General features: G+C 46.1%; 1 protein-coding gene across 1 annotated transcript in view; it reads right to left on the reverse strand.

Moving 5' to 3' along the window:
- The window catches only part of Bcar3 (BCAR3 adaptor protein, NSP family member), a 114,028-nt gene that overhangs the window by 57,126 nt on the left and 32,134 nt on the right, over positions 1–24,768 (reverse strand). The window contains exon 3 of the mRNA XM_048351991.1: positions 17,648–17,687. Coding sequence (XP_048207948.1) covers positions 17,648–17,687 — 40 coding nt within the window. The remainder of the gene's footprint in view (positions 1–17,647; positions 17,688–24,768) is intronic.

The raw sequence follows: 24,768 nt of genomic DNA on the forward strand, positions 1-24,768 counted from the left end.
CACAGGGGTTGACTGAAGGCTAAGACAGTGCCTTTGCGATACATGGACCTGTGACCCTTTCCAATGGGGAAAGGCCCCCAAGCAGAGAAAAGCCGGAACTGATCCTTGAATGCTGCCTGCAGAGGTGGTACTCAGAGGAAAACATCTGCTTCTCCTGATGCCCACAGTGGACACAACAGATTTCTTCTGCCAGGGGTTCCAAGGACAATAAAATTCCTGGTCTGGAGCGTGAATTCTACAGCTAGGTTCTGGAAGAACTACTAGGGTAGTGATTGACTAGATGATTCTCAGGACCCCTGACTCCAGAGCTGGGATACATGAAGAAACAGATTTCTTCTGGATCCATAGCCCCCATGATTACTCCTCTATAACCACACTAGATCTGACAAGTTGTAAGTCAGCATGGATTCACCACATAAATTAGAGAGTAGGAAGATAAACTAGAGACACCTAGGTACCAGGAACACACACACACACACACACACACACACACACACACACACACACACACACACCACAATGAAACCCACTAAAAACTCTTTTTAAAAGAGAAGAGAGCAGGGCATTGGTGGCTTATGCCTGTAAATTGTAGCTACTCAGGAAGAGGAGATCTGAGGATTGTGTTTTGAAGACAGCTCGAGTGGTACCATTCATGAGACTCACCTTCAATTAACTACTCCAAAAGCTGGAAGTAGAACTGTGGCTCAAGTGGTAGGACTCTAGCCTTTATCAAAAGAGCTCAAGGGGGGCTGGGGATATGGCCTAGTGGCAAGAGTGCTTGCCTCATATACATGAGGCCCTGGGTTCGATTCCCCAGCACCACATATACAGAAAATGGCCAGAAGTGGCGCTGTGGCTCAAGTGGCAGAGTGCTAGCCTTGAGCAAAAAAGAAGCCAGGGACAGTGCTCAGGCCCTGAGTTCACGGCCTAGGACTGGCCAAAAAAAAAAAAAAAGAGCTCAAGGACAGTGCCCAGGCCCTGAGTTCAAGCCCAGGCACTAAATAAATAAAATAAAAGAGAGGAGGCAAAGAAGGAAGTAATAGAGATAAATTTAATCAAGGTTCACTATATGCATGAATGTAAATATCACAATGAAGCCTCTCTGTATATTTCATTCATGCTAATAAATTAAAAAAATTGGGTAAGAATAGGAAAATGTTCCTGAAAAATTGAACATCCAGGGCTGGGAATGTGGCTTAGTGGTAGAATGCCTGCCCAGTATGCATGAAGGCCTGGGTTCAATTCCTCAGTACCACACTAACAGAAAAGGCCAGAAGTGGCACTACGGCTCAACTGGTAGAGTGCTAGCCTTGAGCAAAAAGAAGCTCAGGAACAGTGCCCAGGCCCTGAGTTGAAGCCCCAGGACTGGGGGAAAAAAATTGAGCATCCATGTGTCACCATATAATATACATACCCCAAATAAACAGAAATAATGAGAAAAAAATTAATATGCTTCTGCTCCTTAAAATTCAGGAGAGTTGATATAAATAGCGGATGGTTGGCTACTATATGATATATTTACTGGATAGCATGCACATTCATATTTGACATGGATCTGACAATCAGAACATTGAACACTGACTGGCCCATGTGTGGACACATGACCTTTATGGGACCAATCAGAGAGTGTCTCTGGGATTTTTCAAATCAGAACGAAGGGGGAAGGTCCTATGCCATACAGCTGTAAGTTTTAAGAGCATAAAGCTAAGAGCAGGGAAAGCCCTGTTCCCTAAGCATGGAGAAGCTGGTTTAGAGAATGGAGCCGATGTGTTCATAGTAGAGGAAAGAGACTGGGGGCCCTATCCACATTCTCCTTTCCAGACAGAGTCATCAACCCAGGCTACTCCACAGCCATTCCCAGTCATAAGTGCCTCACTCATCAGTGTGAGCTCAAGGCTTTATTAGAGTAAGATCAAATCTTGAGATCCTGAAACAGGATCCTTCATTGGGGTCCTCAGAAGTGGGAGTTAAAAGTATGGAATAGCCCTCACTTATTTATGTACTTAAGTTTGTTTGTACTATAAACTCCTTTTATTTAAATGTCAACCCCCTCCCCCAAAGCTTTGAGATCAAGATATAACACAGTGTTGGGCTCTGCTGGAGTTCATGGGGATGTGATTTCTACATCTGAGAAATGAATGCCAACAAGAAAAGGAGCCCACATAACCTGATGTTCCATGAAAACATGGTGTCTTATGTACTTATTTATATCAGGGCAGTCCACTAACCTGTCAGCAATGGGTGGAAATGAGTGGTATTCCCCCGTCTGCTGCAGGGCCTCCCACAAACCAAGGGAATTGTCTTGAGTTTTCCAGCACAGAGGATTCTTAAATTGTAGTGTATAAATGCATCCTAGGTGTGCCTACCTATTTTATTCTAGACACATGCCTTTCTGCAAATACACGATAAGTCCCAAAGGCTTAAGAATAACACAGTCCTGGCTCCATTGAGGTTACACTCCTCACTGGAGAAACAGCCTTTCCGTCCTTTTACTAGCTCAGGAATGGCTCCCCTATCAGCCATCATGTTCCCCCAGCCTGGGGTCAATGCTCAGAATACAGGAATTCCCAACATTCACCACCTGGGCTCTGCTGGAGAAATCCTGAGACCAACAGGCAGGAGGTCTTGACTTTGTTTTGCCCAGGTGAAGACCAGGAGGTGGCAGAGAGCAGGGATGGGGCAGAATGGACCCAGAATGGAGCACATAGACGCCTGCCTAAAACAGCCACCTGGGCCTGGGAAAAATCAGACTGCCGCTGGAGACTGGCAGGCGCAGGAAGCAGCCATCAGCTTCATCATTGCTTCTGCACAGAGAGTCCTTTTGAGTCTATGAATGGAGGCTTTATAGATGATGTTCTTGTCCACAGGCTAATAAATATGTGAAATGGCCTCTCAGACCAGGTTCCTGAAGTCTGGACACTAAGGTCATTCAATACACAGTTAGATGCCATCTGGACAGAGCCGGGACTCGAAAGGAAATTGCCTCAAAGGGCCAAACAGCATGTTCTCATTCCCAGGGTCTGACACATCCTTATCTTCATTCACATAAAGGGCGGGATTGCGGCCAGCCAGTGAGTCCACATTGAGGCCCAGAATGAGCCACTGCGACCAGCAGTTAATAAAGGCTTAAGATCACGAGAATGCTCGACTCCAGCCTGCCCCAAGTTAGGTTATCCTTTCAAGGAATTTACCCCTCTGCTGCGCTTTTACAGAGAGTCTCTGCCATAAACCAAGCTTTGGGTTTTCACAGTCTTAATAGAAAGCAATTAGAGCAGAGCCACCAGTGCCGCTGGCCCAACTCTGTACAGTAGATCATGAGCAATGACTCAGTTACGTTAACAAGACTTTGTATTCGTGGCGGTTCCACAGTTCACTTCATTGTAAGGAACCAGCCCACAACTGAGAGATGGATATACCGAACACATTCTCATTCTCCCTTTGCCCTCCCTCTCTCCCTCCTCCTCCTCCTCCTCTCATCAGGGTCTGGACTCAGGGACTCATACTGGCTTCAGCTGGCCATCTACCACTGAGCCATACCTCCAGGCTCCCTTGTTCTAGCTGGTTATTTTGAAGCTGAAGTCTAGTGAACTTTTTTTGCCCAGGCTGGCCTCGAACTGTGACCCCCCCCCCCCCCCAAAGCTCAGCCTCCTGAATAACTGGAAGTACAAGTATAAGCCACTAGCTCCTGGCTTCATTATTTTTGTAGTAGGGAGTATAGCGGACTCCATCTTAGGGAAATATGGTAGGAAATGTTGCGGGGGGTGGGGGGGAGGAATAGAGCTGACTCCATCTTGATTACTAGGTCAACCTGACCCCAGGATTCTGCTTCTGTACATGGCTTGCTTAACTTATTTGTTGCTTGCTATACCCCCTGTGTCAACCCCCTACATCAGTGCCACACTTTTATCTTTATAAACCTAGTTCAAAGACTGTTAGTTGTCACAGTATCAGTGCCCGAGTCTGCACTGTGTCCCTGGCTGGTCAGCCTGCTCCTTTTTATGGTCTCAGTTTCAGCTCCCGAATCTGTGCTGCGTCCCTGGTCAGTCAGTTTGCTTTTTGCTTCCCCAATAAATCCATCTTTTTGCTTGAGACTGTCTGAGTGGTGGACTCTTGGAGGGATATGGAATCTCCTCCCTCGAACCCCATAACAATTTTCTTCCTTTTTAATGTAATTTAATAGCTTCTCTATATTAATAATCAGGGTCTTGTGCAATGGTGGGGTAGGTTGAGGTAGGAAAAATCTTAGTTGGAAAACTATGGATTTAGGTAAGTGTTGTGGTATCTTCTAGATTCTTTAGAAGAACCAAGACTTCCCTTCCCCTCAGTGCTGAGGACTTGGTGTGTTCGGTAGGCCTGTCAAGGGGTTCTCGGGTTCTTTACATAATAGGAACATGGAGGCTGTTTAGCTTTAGGCATGAAGGTGGGGGGGGAGGGGTGGTGGCAAAAGCCAGACTGGGTGAAGGGGGGAGGACGCAAGGCCCAAGTAGCCCACTGCCGCCACGTTTGCTAGGACCCGCATATATAAGAAAACACAGCTGTGTCCACCACAGAAGCCCACTGAGATGCAGGAAGGGTTCATGGCGTGCTCCGTCATGAGTCTCTGTAGCTGGTATGCAGTGCTGGGCAGGGGGTGGGTGCTCAGGCTGCACCCAGGCGAGCAAGCAAAGCCTGCCTAGAGGCAAAGCAACCGGGGGATGGCAGGGGAGCTGAACACCATTTGCACTTCAAAGATGGGCTGACAGATTACCCACTCGGGTAACTGCTTGGCAGACATGTAAAAATGAATAAAGCTGGCCTGGGACTTCCGGGAAAACAACTGGCACTGCTTCTTGCCAATGAGAAAAAGCTGCCAAGTGGAGATCTGAACTTGGGAGAACTCACACCACCGTGCCTCTGACAGTTTGCCTATACCTTAGTGACTTTTCTAATGAGATCAATGGTGATATTAATGAAGATGAGTCTGGATCCTACATAATGAAATGTTAACATTTGGAAGATCAACCTAAAGCCAGACACTGGTGGCACATACCTGTAATCCTACCTACTCAGGACACTGAGATCTGAGGTTCAAAGCCAGCTCAGGCAGAAAAGTCCAGGAGATTTTGTGCTCTGTATGTGTGCTCTGTGTGTGCATGTGTGTGTGTACAGGTCCTGGGGTTTGAACTCAGGGCCTGGGCACTATCTCTGAGTTTGTCTTTGCTCAAGACTAGTGGTCTACCTCTATGAGCCACAGTGCCATTTCCAGCTTTTTGGTGGTTAGAGGTAAGAATTCTCAGACTTTCTGCCCAGGCTGGCTTTGAATCGTGGTCCTCAGATCTCAACCTCCTAAGTAGCTAGGATTACAGGCACAGGCCACTGACACCGGCTCTATGAGACTTTTATCTCCAATTAACGAGCAAAAAGCCGGAAATGGAAGTGTGGCTCAAGTAGTAGGATGCCAGCCTTGTGTGAAAAAAGCCAAATGAGAGGATGAGGCCCTGAGTTCAAGCCCCAGTACTAACACAAGGAAGGAAGGAATAAAGAAGAAGAAATCTACTTAATACATGGGGAGTGATCCACTCAGATTGCAAAAAAGATCAATAGATTTTAAAAGACTAGAGCTAGAAAGTACACTGATGAGGTTTGAAAGCCCACTTTGGGGCTGGGGATATGGCCTAGTGGCAAGAGTGCCTGCCTCGGATACACGAGGCCCTAGGTTCGATTCCCCAGCACCACATATACAGAAAACGGCCAGAAGCGGCGCTGTGGCTCAAGTGGCAGAGTGCTAGCCTTGAGCGGGAAGAAGCCAGGGACAGTGCTCAGGCCCTGAGTCCAAGGCCCAGGACTGGCCAAAAAAAAAAAAAAAAAAAAAAAAATGATTAAAGTAAAAATAGGCTATTTATACTTACTTAAGCATAATGAGTTTGTTAGTTTTAAATAAATAAAACACATTCAGCACTAAATATTCATTAAATAAAAACAGATCCAATAAACATTTAGATATTCCTCCATTTTAATTCCTAACATGGTTGAGGATAAATAGCTCTAACCTGTATTGTAAAATGCTGTTTCAGGACTTTCAGCAAAGTTTTAAGAATGTAGAGATCAAAAAGAGATTAGGAATTCTTCTCTAATATATTTAAGCAGTTTTTTTTAGATAACTGGCTTAGGCTGTAAGTTTTCAGTACTCAATTTATGGAGTAAACAGATACAAACAGGTGGCTGAGCGCCAATGACTCATGGCTGTCATCTTTTCAACTCAGGAGGCTGAGAGCTGAGGATCACAGTTTGAAACCAGCTTGGGTATGAAAATCCATCCCAAAGTCACACGTGGTGTTGCAGTTCAAGTGATAGAACACTATCCTTGAGCAAAAAAGCCCAGGGGCAGCACCCAGGCCCTGAGTTCAAGCCCCACACAAAACAAAAATAAAACAAAAAACTCAGCTTCTCCACTCCAATCAGCCAGAACACGAGTACCACAGATTCCAGTCTTCCTCATCGAACTCCAATGGCCAATGACTGTGTTCTGTCTCACCCAATACCAGCTTCCTTCCTGATCAGCCACCCATGTTACCAGCAAGCTCTTCCAAGGAAAGGTCTTAGTTGACACAGGTAGAACTTCAGCTGAGCCACTAAGGCCTCCCAACCAAGTCCACATACAGTATCACAGCATGTGAGTTTCTTCCTTCTAGACTGTTAATTATCCTAATAATAACATGCCTTCACATTTTAATCTACCTTATACAAAGCCAATGAGCTTTATATAAGCTATTATATATCATAAACACAAGATGTGTTTTTTCTGAAGTTAAAATACTGTGTTATAATTACCTTTCATATTCAAATTTTTGGAAACTGAATTGTAATCAAGGGCGGTACTGTTATAGCACTTGATAATCACTAGAGGGCAGAGTTTAACAGCAAACAATTCCACCATTTAAAAGCCCTGGCCAAGCAATCGGTGCTAAATTATTTATTGGGTCCCTTAGCTTTCCTATGCCCTCAAGATGCCAAATTGTATTTCAAAACTGTGCGTATGTGGGCCTTAGGACAACATCAGCAACCCCACAGTGTTCAAGCGTTCATCCTAAAAAAAGCTGGCAATGAAGGTAGACTGGGGATTAGGCGTGGGAACCTCCTGGCTGTTTTGAAATAAGAACACCCAAGGATTTCTGGAAGATTCTTAGAGATGTCAGTGTTGTTTTAGCAAACAGAGTTTTAGGACAACCTCATGGGGCTGGGAATATAGCTCAGTGGCAAAGTGCTTGACTGGTAGAACAACCTCACACCCTCTTTCCTCAACTTAAGTGTCCTTTGCTCTGGCTACATATGGTTACTGGGTCACCAATTATTTGAGAGAACAAGGTCCTCTCCTCTAGAGTTCACAAAGCAAACACAAGTAGGAATAGGGCCGGGGGGAGGATATACAGTAAGACAGGAAAGGGGGAAGGGGCTGCCTGGAGCAGGGGATCAGGGAAGATCTTCCCTAGGCAGTGAAGTTGGAGGCAAGAAGAACCAACCATGGAGCACTGGAGTGGCCAATACTAATGAGTATTTACCTACTGCTAATTACACACCAGGCTCAGCACTAAGGGTTTTGCACAGGTTCCTGAATTGACTCTGTAGTTGCTGGTTTACTGTTAAGGAAAATGAGTTTCAGAGATCAGTAGCTTGTCACACAAGTTCCCACCATCAAAAAATGGCTACCAGCTAGACATTGATGGCTCATACCTGTAAGCCTCCTTACTCAGGAAGCTGAAATCTGAGGATCACAGTTCAAAGCCATCCCAGGCAGACTCTTATCTCCAATTAACCACCAGAAAACTGGAAGTGGAGCTGTGGCTCAAAGTGGTAGAGCACTAGCCTTGAGCAAAAGAGCTCAGGGACCTAGGCCCTGAGAGTTCAAGCCCCATGGATGACCCCCCTCCCCCCCAAATAAAAGGCTAACATGGGGCCTTACATTCAAAAGATTATCAGGACTGGTGTGATCTGAAGGACTGACCCCCACTGTATTGCCTCAGGCCCATACAGACACCTGGCAAAACCTCAATATGTGAACTTGCTTTGATGTGCAGGCAGGGCAATTCACCTAAGCCCAGCTGTAAACAGTCCCTGTGGGCCAAATGGAAGAGCCACAACTTCCTAGAGTGGCTCCTTCATTAACCTCTGCCTCCTTGCTCATACCCCATATAACTGTGGTCCCAAATTCACACCCTCGCACCAGGGAGAAGGTCTGTGCCCCTGGTGTCCTTTAATAAACAGCCTTGCCTGTTGATGATGAGTCTGGCCTATTCCTTTTCCATTCTCCTCCATTTTCCTAACATGATTAATTATCACACCCCTGGGACTTGAAGATAAAAATATATTCTTTCACAGAGTGGAGACTAGAAAACTGAAATGAGGCACCAGGAGGGGTCTTCAGGGAGTCTTTGCCTAGGGGTCTCCGCCTCCTAATGTCTGCTACAAACCTCAGGATTCCTTGTCAGGTGGATGCCTCCCTCCTTGCCTCTGTTACCACCTAGCATTCTCCTGTGTCTGCCTCTACAAGTCCAAATTCCTTCCCCACGGCTCCAGGCAAGGCATTGGGACCCATTGTAAAAAGTAGAGCTTCCTCTGATGTTCTATTTGTAGATCTGAAGAGGTCTCATCCACAAATACTGGGTGAGAACCTCAACAGATCTCTGTGTGTGCGTGTGTGTTGTTACTGAGGCTTGAATTCAGAGCCTAGGCTCTGTCAATTAGCTTTTTCACCTAAGGCTGGTCTCATTCTACCACTTGAGCCACAGTTCTACTTCTGGCTTTTATTTTGGTGGTTAACTGGGGATAAGAGTCTCATAGACTCTCCTGTCTAGGCTGGCTTTGAACTGCAATCCTCAGATCTCAGCCTCCTGAGTAGCTAGGATTACAGGCACAAGCCACTGGTGCCTGGCATCAACAGATCTTTTTGAAAGCCTTTAACTTGATTATAACTGTGAAAACACTATTTCTAAATAAGGCCACATGCACAGGTTCTAGGGGTTAGGATCTCAACATATCATTTGGGGGGACATAGTTCAGCCCACACATCTTGGTAGTACTCCAAACCATTCAGCTCTTCTGCCTTAGAACCTTCCAGGCCTAGAGACAGGCAAAGGAAGATCCAGAGCAGGTCTGGGTTTCGGAAGAATGTTGTTTCTTAAACCAAGGAGGGCTTGTGCCAGACAGGCTCCAGTTCTGAGCATCCAGAGGGCAGCTGTGGGCTTTGGCCTGGCCTCAAGGAGAGCCAGGTGCCCATGTCTCACACCTGTAATCCTAGCTGCTTAGGAAGCTGATATCTGAGGATTGGAGTTAAAGCCAGCCTAGGTAGGAAAGTCCATGAGACTGTTATCTCCAATTAACCATCATGAGTTGAAATCTGCAGTGTGGGGACAGCATTGTGTCTGTGATCAGAAGGATTGAAGGCATGCCCTGGACGCCCTGCTGGGTCCCCAGGGAAGGTTAAGTCAAAGCCAATAATTCAAAGTTGCATAATGTCAGTGGCTGAGCCCTGAGGAGTCAAGACTTTTCTGAGGAAGTCTGGCTACTTATCCCTGAGGAGACAAAGCGGGAATGGGAAAGGGGGAACGTCTACAGCAGGGGTGAGTGAACCCTTTCTGGGGGGTTCTGCTAGCTCCAGGTTTCAAACTGTCACGATGTCTCCTGCAGCCTGGAAGCCCCCACAGGCAATTGCTAGCTAATGGTAGCCTGTGTTCCACCAACATTTTAAGTATACACATCACAACGTGAGTTTTGTACAATTTTGCCACTCTTTAATTGTGTTGTTTTTGTCTTGGTCAGTCATGGGGTTTGAACTGGGGGCCTGGGGCCTGTCTCCAAGCTCTTTTGCTCAAGGTTAGCACTCCACCACTTTGAGCCACAGCTCCACTTCTGGTTTTCTGGTGGTTAATTGGAGATAAGAGTCTCACAGACTTTTCTGCTTGGGCTGGCTTCAATTTATGATCCTCTGATCTCAGTTTCCTGAGTAGTTAGAATTATAGGGATGCCCAGCCTAAAATGTTCTTTAAAAAAATTAAAAGCCAGGCTGGGAATATGGCCTAGTAGCAAGAGTGCCTGCCTCATATGCACAAAGCCCTGGGTTCGATTCCTCAGCACCCCATATATAGAAAAGGCCAGAAGTGGCACTGTGGCTCAAGTGGTAGAGTGCTAGCCTTGAGCAAAAAGAAGCCAGGAACAGTGCTCAGGCCCTGAGTTCAAGCCCCAGGACTGGCAAAAATAAAAATAAAAATAAATAAAATTAAGTTAAAAGCCATGTTTATCCAGGCACTGATGGCTCATGCCTATAACCATCCTAGCTATGCAGAAAGTAAAGATCTGAGGGTGTGGTTAAAAGCCAGCCAGGGCAGGGAAAGTCCATGAGACTGTCTCCAGCAAAAAGCCAGAAGTAAATGGGTGGCTCAACTGGTAGAGTTCAAGCTGTGAGTGAAAAAAGCTAGCAGTGTCCAGGCCCTGAGTTCAAGGCCCAGGACACAGACACGGACACGGGGACACACCACCCACCCACCCACCCACCCACCCACCCACATACACACACACACACACACACACACACACACACACACACACACACACCTCTCTAAGCACAGTATTCTCTCTAATCAGGTCTAGCATCATTGATGTAGCTCACCTTACACTGGAAACTTCCCCTACTGAGGTGCAGCACTTAAGGGCTTAAAATAGGTTTTTCACTTGCTTTTCCAAGCGAAGCTACTCGAGTCTAATTTACATTCAGCAAGCCTGGCTCCCTTTTTAGCACAGAACTGGCTCTAACAAATGCCTAGTTGTATAACTACCACCACAATCAAGGTGTTTCTATTTCTATCCCCCACAGGAAGTTCCCTTTAGCAGAACAGCTCTCCCCCATCCCCTTCCCACCACCAAGATGTTGCTTATCAAAGTTCTGCCTCCTTCTGGATCATGCAAATGTAATTTTGGTTGGTCATTATGGGGCTTGAACTCAGGGACTAGGTGCTGTCCCTGAGCTCTTTTGTTCAAGGCTAGCACTCTACCACTTTGAACCACATCTCCACTTCTGGTTTTCTGGTGGCTAGCTGGAGATAAGAGTCTCACAGACTTTTCTGCCCAGCCTGGCTTCGAACCATGATCCTTGGATCTCAGGTGTGAGCAACTGGCACCTGGCTACCAGAATCTTTTACTTAAGTGGCCACATTTTCACAAAGCAAAAGGTGAGATTCCACTGAATGAGAGACCACCCCTCTGATTCTTCTGTCACCCCACTTGTCCTTAGCAATGTTCTAAAAACTGTGGTCACTCTGAATCTCCCAAGAATATCTGCAGGACACACTCTGGGCAGCAGCGTGGGCAAAGCTGACCGTGGGCTGGAACATTTCCTGCCAGAGAACACAGGGTTGTGGGGTATTTGCACACTCAAGCAAAAACCTGCACAGCCAGCCAATCAGGCTATTATTTGGTTCATAGAACTTGTTAAAATCTCACAGAATGTACAGGGTGCCATTGTTTTTCTAAGTCCCTTTCATGACTTTGCGAGCTGGCTAATTCCGGGCGGGCTGGCCTGTTTGCTTGCTGAAAGAAAAGCCTTTCTTCAAAGACAGCTATTTAACCGTGACCATGGCTGCAGCCACGTTGAGTAGTGGGGCTGCCCCATCCCACCCGGGGCCCCCAGTCAGGGCACTTATTTTTGGTGCTGGGATTTGCATAATTACTCCTCTGTTCATCTGCTGGGTGACCTAACGTGTCCCCAACTGCAGGAATCTGCCTTGCTGAGATCTGAGCCTGAAGATGGGGGAGACCCTCTAAGAAGATGCAATAACCCCACAAAGCTTTCTAGATGGTTCTGGAAAAAGAAGTCAAGGCTCAGGCCACATTCAGAACTACAATTCCAATGCTTCCTTTTTTCCTCCTAAACTTCAAAGCGGGCTCAGAGGCTGCAGCCATTTTCTGAGGGTTTACAATGGGACTAACCAGAATCCTGCAAGCTGGCAACAGAAGGGGACATTCCTTCACCAGCAGCCTAGCCAGGGACAAAGACCGCATTCCACCAGAGGGACCAGGGACAGGAGGGACGGGAGGGAGGGTCCCCTGGAGAGCCTGGCTTTTGTCCACAGCCATTATGCTGATCAGCGGCTGCCCACCATAGAGCACTCATTTGAACACACCAGCATCTCAAATTTTATTTTCTATTTCCCCAGGTTTTCCAATTTAGCTTTCTTAAAGACAATTTCTTTCTTAATGGAAAAATCTTTAATAAACACTTTCTTTTCCTAGAAGAAAAAAAAATCGCTCAGCTTTTCCTCTAAAAACAGTAAGCCTTTAAAACATCCCCGGATAAAAGAAATGCCAGCCTGTGTACGAAGAGGACAAAAAGAAAGAGAAAGAGAGGGGGAGGGGGAGGGAGGGAGGGAACAAAAATAATTTGAATTTATAAAATTTAGTATGAGGGGTAACTCCTGAAATGTGAGGAAATAGCTCCAAGAAAAAAATGTGGAAAAGAATGAACAAGGAGGGAAAGTATAAGTAAACTTCCATAGGCTTAAAGGAGGTGGCAGCAGAACACAGTGGCTCACACCTCTAATCCTAACTACCTAAGAAGCTGATATCGCATGATCAGGGTTGGTTCAAAGCCAGCCCGGGAAGAAACGTCTGTAAGATGGTGCTTTGAAATCAGCCTGAGTAAGACAAATACATGAGACTTTTATTTCCAATTAACCAGCAAAAATCTGGAACTAGAGGTATGACTCAAGTGGCAGAATGCCAGCCTTGAATGGAAAAAGCTAAGGGACCATGTCCAGACCCTTAGTTCAGCCCCGGTATAGGTCCCCTCCAGTAAAAAGGAGGTGACAAAAGAGAAACATAGCAGATCACAATGCAGGTTTCCCGGTCAGTCTCCAGTCTTTGGAAGAAACACAATAGGTGGGTCCTTATCATCCATTGTGCCCTTGCTCTCAGTGTCTGCAACACAACTTGCAATGCTGCCCTTGGTCCAGCAACCTGACAATGGTATAATCAAGAGCTTAACAGCATAGCTAGATGTGGTGCTACACTCCTGTAATCCCAGCACTCAAAAGGCTAAAGCAGAAGGATTGAGAGCTCAAGGCCAGCCTGCAATACATAGTAAGAATCTGTCTCAAAAACAAGACCAAAGGGGGCTGGGGATATAGCCTAGTGGCAAGAGTGCCTGCCTCGGATACACGAGGCCCTAGGTTCGACTCCCCAGCACCACATATACAGAAAACGGCCAGAAGCGGCGCTGTGGCTCAAGTGGCGGAGTGCTAGCCTTGAGCGGGAAGAAACCAGGGACAGTGCTCAGGCCCTGAGTCCAAGGCCCAGGACTGGCCAAAAAAAAAAAAAAAAACAAGACCAAAGAAAAGCCCAACCAACCTCAAGCTGGGCACTGGTGGCTCACGCCTATAATCCTACCTACACAAGAGGCTGAGATCTGAGGATAGTGGTTCAAAGCCAGACCAGACAGTAAAGTCTATGAGACTCTAATCTCCAATTAATTACCAGAAAATCAGAAGTGGGGCTGTGGTGCTCAAAGTGGTAGAGTGCTAGCCTGGAGCAAAAGAGATCAGGGACAGAACCCAGACCCTGAGTTCAAGCCCCACGACTGACCCCCTCCCCCCCCCCAAAAAAAAGGCAAAACAAAACCCAGATTAATGAACTCTTTACACCTTGCTAAAACAAACAAGCAAAACCCTTCCCTTCTGACCTGTTACAGGCATACACTTTCTTAAAACAATTGAGCTGGAAGGGACAAGAAGATTCCGTGCTGAAGTTTTCTAGCTGTGGCAAAACAGAGCCCAGGGAAAAAAATGCAAGAAAAGTCAGATCAGCCCAGCTTCCTCCCTGGCATAATTTAGTTATTATTGAACAGCCATTTGAGAGGTACAGGGAGACATTACCAATTATTAGTACCTTAGCCCAGCTATTTAATCGCATTTCTTATGCCAACACCTGACATGCCTAAGAAGCTGGTTGCAGACTAACTATATTTTAATGCAGGGAAAAGTACAGCAGAACCGCATGGGGACAACTAAGGCGAGCAGGTAGAGCGGCCCGGAGGACCGAGCTACTTCAGTTATGCCCAGGGCCACTGCCTCTGAAAACTCTTTCCTCCTAGTAAAAAACAACTGGTTTTTATCTAGGGGAAGGTATGCTAGGTACGCAGAGGAAAATTCCAGAGCCCCACACTGCAAACCAAGTCCCAAACTACAAATGAAAAGATGATCGTGTTTTAAGCTACTGTAGGAAAAAAAAAACTACACACACACACACACACACACACACACACACACACCTACAAGGGTAGAGAGCTAAGGAAACAAAAATTGAGAAGAAAACAAAACCCAGAAAACTCTCAAGGGCAGAATTAGAGATGAAAACAGTGGGGAATTGAGATTCCAAATTCCTGGGCTATTTTAGATCTTCTATTTATTTTCTTACCACGTCCAAACATCAAATTAAACCTTTCAGGTCTACGTGCTGCAGGGGGTGGGGGGACCCAGCAGGAGGCCAGCCTGCTGGGCAGAGCAAAAGAACCCCCAAACAGCCCTGGGACTGGGCACAGAGGACAGAGGATGGTAACTAAGCAACGGAGAAACAGGTCCCCTTCCACGCGGCTTTCATGTGGAGTGATACAAAACCTGTGGGGAGTGAGGAGAACACAGAATACAAACTGGGAAGAACGGAATTCTGGATTCTGCCTCTCCCCAGCTCTGGCTGGCGCTGATGCTGTAGTCATGAGTCTTTGCAGCTAGGGAATCAGTCCACATGAAGCTAAGGCAGGGACACACCATCCCCATTCAAGGGGGAATTCCTAAACATTTGGCATCTTGATTGTTAGGCTTTTAATCCATCTAACCTTATCAGAAGGCCCTCCAAGAGATATTACATAGAACTCATTCTTTTCTCCAACCCCCAAAGGCACAGAGTATGGGTAGGAAGGGAAGGGCAGATCAAATTCAAGGGGCCGAACTGCATCTCACATGGTCAATTATGACCTCACCTCCATTTCTTTAGCCACCCTCTAGTCACCAGTCACCGGCTGGCCCTGGTTTATGGCTTGTGGCACCAATAGCCAGGCTCCAAAGGGTAACTTGAGTCTGCAACATGCTGATTGACCTGAACCAGCCCAAGGTGACTGACATATAGGCCTCTCTGGACCTTCAGGTCAGAGGCCTGTGACTTGTTTACAGAGCTTTGTAGCCCCCGGAGGCAAGTGGAAATGCCTCCCACATTGTCCCCAACCAATGTCCAAATCACTCGAATAGACCCAGGGCAAAGTGAGAAGGAAAAACAGTTATAGCCTGGTGCCAGTGGCTCACAGCTAAACTCCTCAGGAGTCTGAGATCTGAAAATCAAGGCAGATTAATCCATGAGACTCTTCTCTCCAATCAACCAGCAAGAATTCAGGAGTAAAGGCATGGCTCAAGCAACAGATTGCCAGCCTTGGGGGATGGGGGGCAAGCTGAGCTCTAGGCCTTTAGTTCAAATCCTGGTTTGGGCACACACCCATGCACACATATACATATTTTGTGATGTATTGTGAAGGAACACAAACACATTAGATGGCACCAACTAGATTCAAAGCAGGTTAGGAGCAAAGAGTAACCCACACAACACCTTAAATAACCTTGGAAAAAGACCCACTGAGCCTCTGAAGCAAAGTCCCATCGACTCTCACCACCACAGGAAGGCAAAGGGTGCTGAGAGAAAGAAGACACTGAAGCCATTGTGTCCCAGGTGTTGATACATCACATCTTATGAGTGACACGCAATAGTTGAGATAACACAGTCATCCCCTCTTATCCCTAAGGAATACATCTCAAGACTCCCAGTACATGCCCCAGGCCAGATCTCTCTCTCTCTCTCTCTCTCTCTCTCTCTCTCTCTCTCTCTCTCTCTCCTCTCTCTCTCTCTCTCTCTCTGGTAAATGCCTTCAAGTATTGCCACAAAGTACAGGGTCAATCTGTCCTTCTATGGTTGATGCCCTGCCTCTCTTTGTATCATCACTCTCGTGCTTTGAGACCACTGAGTAACAAGGGTTACTTGGACCCAAGCTCTGTGATTCTGTAATCACTGAGATGGCCCTTGGGTGGCCCGCAGGAGGGCAGTGTACACGGTGTGGCAATGCAGACACAGTGTGATTCTGGTCCCACAGGAATGGAGTGGGACAGAGTGAGATTTCAGCCAGATAACAAACCCCACAGATCAGGAGGCTGAGATATGAGGATCATGGCTTAAAGCCAGCCTGGGCAAGAAAAATTGTAAGACTCTTCTCTCCAATTAACTACCAAAAGAAAATGGGGGGGGGGGGGGGAGCCAGAAATGCAGTTGTGGCTCAAGTGGTAGTGCTAATCTCAAATGAAAAAGCTAAGGGACAACATCCAGACCCTGAGTTCAAGCCCCAGGAGCAGCACATGTGTGTGTACCTGCCTGCCTCTGTGTGCATGTATAATATATATTATGTAGATATAACATATATAATAGTTTTCCTATAAACCCAAGTGTGACAAGCCTGTTCTCTCTTCTACAGAAGGTACCAGATCTAATAGCAGTTCAAAAATAAGCAAACATGCATGCCCCCAAAGTGAAGGGAGGCCAGAGAACAGACGTGGAAAACAAAAATCTTATCTTTCTGTCCAGAAGGAAAATATTGTTTAGAAGGGCTGAATATTTAGCAGCCCTGACTCTCAGCTCCATGGAAAACATAGCTACTTCCTGGTCCCCTACTCAATACGGGGGTGGCTGTTGGGAAAGAGCAGGCAGCTCCTAAAAACTCAGCCCTCGGGCTCCACTGAAGGTAAAACCAGACCCACAATTCCACAGCTGCCTTCCCTGAAGCCCAAATATCTGAAGACTAAGACTTAAGAATGCTGTGAATCGTGACCAATGGAGGGGTGACATTGACGGGGATGCATTATATTCACAATCTGACACGTTGAATTAAAACCTCTTTGAGGAACTACTTAATTTAAAAAAAAATCATTTAGCAACAAAATGAAATAGATTTCATTTGGTGGCAACAATGTGACCTGAATAAAATCATTTGTCATCTATTTATTCCACTTGGTGTGAATGTTCTTACACATCTTTGCTAAAATAATGTGCTTGATTTTTTAGTTTTTTTTTTGCTGGTCCTGGGGCTTGAACCTAGGGCCTCGGCACTGTCCCTGGCTTCTTTTTGCTCAAGGCTAGCATTCTACTACTTGAGCCACAGCGCCACTTCTGGCCTTTTCTGTTTATGTGGTACTGAGGAATGGAACCCAGGGCTTCATGCATGCTAGGTAAGCACTCTACCACAAAGCCATATTCCTAGCTCTATGTGCTTGATTTCTGTGGTGCTGGACTGAGATTTTCTGTGGGAGGATTACAGATAGGAATCATGCCTTTCTTTATAAAAAAAAATCTCAGTTTCAAAACATATAAGCAGGCAAAGACTGTAGATGAAACAGGATGTCACACTTCTAAAGTTTACCAAAGGACTAACAGTCAAATGTCCTCTCGTTGTTTCAGACCATTGAACAAACTTTCTACATAAACCAGACTTCAGAATTATTTGGCAATACTGGGTTAGAAATGGGAACCCTATTTTCCAGGGTCAAATTAAATGTTTAAATCTACTATACAGGCTAAAATCCTGGCTTCCTACCTTCACGTATTCCAGCGTTGGGTCTAGAAGATGAGGGTCCCTAAAAGAGAAAAGAGAAATATGAGAAGGAGGAAGATGGGCCAACATTAATTATTCCTGTTATGTAAGTTTATAAACAAGGACCCCAGCCTCCCAGCTGTACAGATGGGGTATCAAGACGGCATGATATCACAACCTCAGTCTGGAAGCCTCAGAACGGGAGGCTGTTTTGTATGTGGCAATTTGAGGTTCTCTTGAGCATAAAACTAGCCTCCAAGTTTGGTGTGAGGTCAAGCACCAGTGGCTCATACTTGTAATCCTAGTGACTCAGGGCGCTGAGATTCGAGGACCGAAATTCACAGACAGCCCAGGCAGGAAAGTCCGTCAGAATCTTATCCCCAATCAGCACCCCCCACCACCCCAAGCCATAAGTGGAGCTATGGCTCATGTGGTAGAGCACCAGCCTGGAACAAGAAAGTTAAGGGACAGGCCCTGAGTTCAAGCCTCGCTGAAGGAACACATGTGCACACACACATACGTACACACACACACACACACACACACACAAAGCAAAAAAAAAGCAAAAAGGTTGGGGGGGGGCAGAGGTGAGAGAGAATGTGATGCCATTTTGACAGTAAGAAAATGGAGGCTCAGGCAGGTGGGCTGCCAAGGTTGGCCAGCCTGGGGATGGGTGCATCCCCAGAATGGTGCATTACATCTTAACTGAATCATTCTCTTCCTCCCACTGAATGCTACCCACCCACTCCCTTCAATGTCTCCTCTCCTACAAGAATACTACAGGAAGATCAAGCAGATGTAATTGGCAGCAGGGGGCAGGGAGTGGTAACTTTACTAGAGCTGGGAAGAGCTGACTAAGGTCTAGGAGAAGCAGGGAGAGGAGGTCCCACCATAACAAGAGCAGACAGCTGCCACCACCTCCCCCCTTAAACTTCAGAACACTCAAACTCTCCACAGAGATGAGATCATTTTAGGACAAATGGCTTTCAGCCTTCAAGGCCAGCCTCTCTCTCTCTCTGAATTATTTTTAAAAATTAATTTCTTTTTGATTATGTAGTACCAAGGAGTTGAACCCAGGGCCTCAAGCATGCTAGGCAAGCACCCTGCCACTCAGTCACACTCCCAGCCACATAAGGTCAGACTCTCTTAAAGGGAAGAGGGGTTCTTGGCCTCTCCCCTTGGTAAAGGCCTTGTCAGAAAAAGGAGATCCTATTGCCAAGCAGCCCCCAAAGAGAGCAAATCTAACCTCGGACGGCTGCTGAGACCTTCTCTGTTTATGGGCTGACTGCAAGTACTGCAAGCAAGAACAGCAAAGCCACTTCCCCTGGGGTCCAAGAATCCTCACCTTGTGGTGGAAATGGATCTAAGCCACAAGCTTCCGCCAACCAATAGGACCTGTGAGCAGCACGCAAGCACAGTGACCACCCATAAGTTGGACCTGCGAACAGTATACCTGCGCAGTGACCATAAATTGACCTGAGAGCAGCACGCATGTGCAATGGCCATCCATAATTGGACCTGCATACAGCACGCATGCACAATGGCCATCCATAATTGGACCTGCATATGGACCTGCATACAGCACGCATGCGCAGGGGGCAGGTTGGCATCCAGGATGTCCCTTGTATGCAAATGTGGCAATGATCAGGTTCTGAAACGTGTCCTTTGTTGAGCCAAAGGGACCAAGAAGGGGCGAAGCTCGCAGTGCTGCTGCATTGGCATCAAGACAGCGGGGTCTGGGGAGTTTCCCCACCTCAGGCCTTCCTTTATCTTCTGCCTATTTGTATGCATATTTCATTTTATTAAAAAAAATTTGTTTGGTGGTACTGGGGTGAATGCATGCTTACTATGCAGATTACTCTATCACTTGAGCCATGCCTCCTGTCTTTAAATGTTTTTATTGTTATTATAGAGGTGATGTACAGAGGGGCTACAGTTATCTAAGTCAGGTAATGAGTACATTTCTTTTCAGATAATGTCACCGTTTCCCGTTTTCTCCTAGTTTTTTCCTCCCATTCCCACTTACAAGCTGAATACTTCATTTTCAGCTGTGTCTAGTGAATACCATTGCTGCATTTGTTCACCTTCTGTCTCCCTGTTTCTGTGCCTCCTTTTTACCCTCCCAAAGACAGATAAATGAACCAGCAAGAAAAAAAAGAAAACAAAAACAGCAACAACATTTCCTGGAGTCCTGTCCTTTTTTTTTTTTTTTTTTAATCTTAGTTATTTTTTCAGAAATGGTTTCAGGTTTATGGCCAGGTATGTGCCACCACCACACCTACCTTTTTCTTCTTCTTTTTTTAAAAATTTATAATTTCTTTCTGTATTGAAAAGGTGATGAGCAGGGGGTTACAGTTACATAAGATAATGATTACATTTGTTTTTAGACAATGTTGCCTCATCCTTCATTTTCTCCTGCTAACCCCTCCCAACTCCCTTTTTCCCTCTCAAGTAGTAGGGTTGATATCCAACCTAGTGTCAAGTGAGTGTCATTGTTGCATTAGTTCGTCCTTTGACTTGCTATTTCTGTGATTCCCTTTCCCTTCCCCTGGTCAAATAATCTCATGTACAAGACACAAGGTATAGGAAAATAAGAGAGATGAAAGAAAAAAAGAACTAAAAGTAACTAAACTAAGGGGCTGGGAATGTGGCTTAGTGGTAGAATATGTGCCTAGCATGTATGAAGCCCTGGGTTTGATTCCTCAGCACCATATAAGCAGAAAAAGCCAAAGTGGCGCTGTGGCTCAGTGGTAGAGTGCTAATCTTGAGCAAAAAGAAGCCAGAGATAGTGCTCAGGCCTGAGTCCAAGCCCCAGGACTGGCAAAAAACAAACAAACAAAAAACATACAGTATATAATAACCTTTTGTTTCCATAACTTGGGAGTTCATGTTGGTATACTTCATATATAGTCCTATGTCTTAAGCAATTGGGTTGTTGAGATCCCCTGTTATGAATATCACAGACATATTCTCATTCTTACAAATGAGGGAAACCATGCAACCTACTTTTTCTTTGGGTTTGGCTTCACTATTAATAATAATTAATAATTTTATTATTTATTTTATTTATTAATAATTTTCCAAGTTATTCCATTTCCTTATGAGTGGGGCAATGCCATTCTCTCTGTTGGAGGCATAGAACTCCACTGTGTTTATATACCATATCTTCTTGATCCATTCATCTACTGAAGGGCATCTGGGTTGGTTCCATATCTTCGCTATGGAAAATAATGCTGCAATGAACATGGTTGTGCTGGTAACTTTAGTGTGACCTTGTTTGTGGCCATTTGGGTAAATGCCTCAGGGTGGGATTGCTGGGTCATAGGGGAGCTCTATGTTCAGTCTTTTGAGGAACCTGCATACTGCTTTCCAGAGTGGTTAGACGAGTTTGCATTTCCATGAACAGTGTAATAGTGTTCCCCTTGGGCCGCATTCCCACCAGCATCTGTTGTTATTAGATTTCTTGATAATGGCCATTTTAACTGGTGTTATGCCTGGCTTTCTCTGTTGTGAGAGGTCTCACCAATTTTTTGCTGGAGCTGACCTCCTATGTTGATCCTCCCAATTAGTCTCCCAGACAGCAAGGAATACAGGCCTGAGCCACTGCCCCAGGCCTCGCTAGACATTGCTAAACCAACACTAGTTTCTCCTAACTGTTGGAGTATAGAGGTGAGGACTGCAGTGGTTGTAGCTACAGGATGGTGGCACTGCCTGGCTCTGTACCCAGGCACTGTCATCTGTACCCACTGATGCTCTTGCACCATCACTGCAAATGTCAGCACAGTGAAAAGGCAAACAACTCCTTAGTGAAAAATAAGTTAGTCAGTGGAGACAGGAAGGTAATGGTTCCAGGTCAGCTAGGGCCAAAACCTTAGCAAGTCATGCATGCCGGCACATATCCGTTAACTGCAGCTGTGCAAGAGGCGGAGGTAGAAGAATGGACTGAGACCAGCACTGGCAAAAGCATCAGCCTCTATCAGAAAAATAAACTAAAGCAAACAGGTGAGGTCCAAGTGATAGGGTGCCCGTCTAGACATTGCATGGCCCCAAGTTCAAGTCGTGGTGTTACAAAAAAAAAGTAGTAAGAGTAAGTAGTAAGAGCCCCCCCTCTCCATGGTTCCCATAGTATCTGTTATTTTTCCTCCTCTTTCACTAATTACTAGTCTACACAGACAAAGTTTGGTCCAACTACACTTGCTTTTGTTCTTCAAAATCTTTCCTGTTGATCCATGATATATCTGCAGTATTTATTATTTCCTGGCCATCACACACTGGTTCTCACTCTGTTTTCCACTTCTTTTCTAACAGATCTTCCCTATAGAGCCCAGGCTGGTCTCAAACCCGAGATTCTCCTGCCTCTGCCTCCTGAGCACTGGGGAAACAGGCGTGTATACCTGGTGTACTCAATAATACTTTCAATAATACTATGACAGGTTATACAACACTGTCTGCACCTAACAGGGTGAGAAAATGTTCCTAAGACTCTTTAGAATCAAGTACAAACTGGGAAAATGCCATGGAAAACGCATTATGAGGCTGAGACCAAAGCCATCACCAAATGCTCCAATGGAGCCAGCACAGCTTCCTCTGGCAGACCTACAGTGTCCCTCAGCATCCCTCAACATCCACAGCGTCCCACACATCCCGCAGCATCCCTCAGCATCCCACATATCCCACACATCCCACAGCATCCCACACATCCCACAGCATCCCGCACATCCCACAGCATCCCGCACATCCCACAGCATCCCACACATCCCACAGCATCCCGCAGCATCCCACACATCCTACAGCATCCCACAGCATCCCTCAGCATCCCACACATCCCACAGCATCCCGCACATCCCACAGCATCCCACAGCATCCCGCACGTCCCACACATCCTGCACATCCCACAGCATCCCACAGCAGCCTGCAGCATCCCACAGCATCTCAGTACCCCTCAGACTGCAGTCAGTTCCTATGGAAAAATCTTCAGCATAAAAATCACCTCCAACAACCTCCAACACCTTGAAGTTCAGTCTTAACTAGCCAGTATCACATGCCTATTTTCTCAAAGACAAGAATTTATCTGTTAAACATGAAAAACTTGTAAAGCCTTGCTATGGATATGGTCGTCATTAGCCACAAATTAACTATTTAAATTAGAGCTAAATATCTCCAGGTCTCAAATGAAAAAGGATATAAACTGGGTGCTGGTAATCCTGGCTATGCCAGCAAGAGGCTGACACCTAAAGATGAAGGCTCAGCCTGGGCAGAAAAGTCTGTGAGACTCCTTTTTCTTTTTATTCCTTTCATTCTTTTGTCAGTTGTAAGGCTTGAACTCAGGGCCTGGGTGCTGTTCCTGAGCTCTTCAGGTCAAGACTAGTGCTCTACCACTTGAGCCATGGCGCCACTTCCGGTTTTCTGGTGGTTAATTGGAGATAAGAATCTCATGGACTTTCCTGCCTGAGATCTTTAGATCTCAGCCTCCTGTGTAGCTAGGATTACAGGCATGAGCCACCAGCACCCAGATGAGTCTTTTATTTCTAATTAACCACCAAAAAGCTCTAGCCTTTCTTCCATTCCCTACAAAAGGGGGAGTGGGAACAAATCTCCCAAACTGTCACCCAAGTTTCAGTGCCTGGGGGAGATCTCGCATGGAGGCTGAGTCCACACTTCCATACCTGGATGGGAGCCTACTTGCTGTCACAGTGACCAAAGAAACAATCCCAGGGCTGGAAATGCGGCCTAGTGGTAGAGTGCTTGCCTCACATACATGAAGCCCTGGGTTCGATTCCTCAGCACCACATATATAGAAAAGGCCAGAAGTGGCGCTGTGGCTCAAGTGGCAGAGTGCTAGCCTTGAGCAAAAAGAAGGCAGGGACAGTGCTCAGGCCCTGAGTCTCAAGCCCCAGGACTAGCAAAAAAAAAAAAAAAAAAAAGCAATCCCAGCCCCTTCTAGGCTGGTAGTGCTGGATTATCCTCCCTCTCTTCATCTGAAAAACCTTGAGAGCTGGGCTGGGAATATGGCCTAGTGGCAAGAGTGCTTCTTGACTCAAGTGGCAGAGTGCTAGCCTTGAGTGAAAAGAAACCAGGGGCAGTGCTCAGGCCCTGAGTTCAAGGCCCAGGACTGGAAAAAACAAAAACAAAAACAAAACCTTGAGAGCTGAGTCAAGGATGGCACTCCTGGCCATCCTGGTCCTGTCCCCAAATGAACAGAGGCCTGTCTATTCTGATCCAAGAAAGGAATCTATCTGCTGACCCAGTCAGTGCCAGGGTTCAAGGGTGTCCCCACCTCAGCCTGCATGGAGGGCATGAAGAAGCAGGCCATAACACCAAGTCAGCACCACCTAAATCCCAAAGCTTTAAAGCCAATGCCCTGGGCCAAATCTCCATGGTATTTAAAAGGTGGAAGGCTCTGTTTCCCTTTTTCTCAGCTAGCTACTCTGTCCCAGCTCCTGCTCCCCAAATAAACAGAGGTGGGGTGAGCCAGAGGCTTTGCCTTGGGTCCAGAACCCTGCCTCTAACTTGAAACAGAATATCCAATTAAACAAGATTGCGACTGTCCACCCAAGAGTCCCACACTGACATTCTTAAGAGAGATAGCTAGACAACAAAGAATCTTGGCAATATAAATTTTTTAAAGTTTTTCTTTATTTACTTTTGGCTTTTGCCAATTGTGACTCCTGACCCCATAAGACACTGGTGTGGGCACCTCTGTTTATGAATCAGGTCAGGTGGACAGCAGGGCTCCTTTGTGTGGGGAAGCCCCTATGTGGGGGAGAGCTCCGTGGGGAGGGGGGGCTGTGTGCTGGAAGGGCTCCTGTGTGGGGAGGGCCCCTGTGGGGAGGAGGGCCTTCTACCACCAATCAATGGGAGGTAGCAGGGTGAAACTGGATTCCTTACTTTACTTTTATGTTTATCCAGTTGTTTCTGCATATACTCCAGTTGAGTCAATTCTTTCCTGTGTCCCCTTGCTCAAATTCAAAACTTAGGAATGAACAGAGTCATGGAAATGATGTTTACTATTTAGTTTCTCATCAGTAAACAAGTTGATAATGTCCTCCATCTTAAAAGGACACTTGACCTGTAAGTGTCCACCATTTTGAGGTGTGAGATTCTCCTCCACAGCAAGAGTTCAC

Source organism: Perognathus longimembris, chromosome 7 (assembly GCF_023159225.1).
Source record: "Perognathus longimembris pacificus isolate PPM17 chromosome 7, ASM2315922v1, whole genome shotgun sequence".
Lineage (NCBI taxonomy): Eukaryota > Metazoa > Chordata > Mammalia > Rodentia > Heteromyidae > Perognathus > Perognathus longimembris.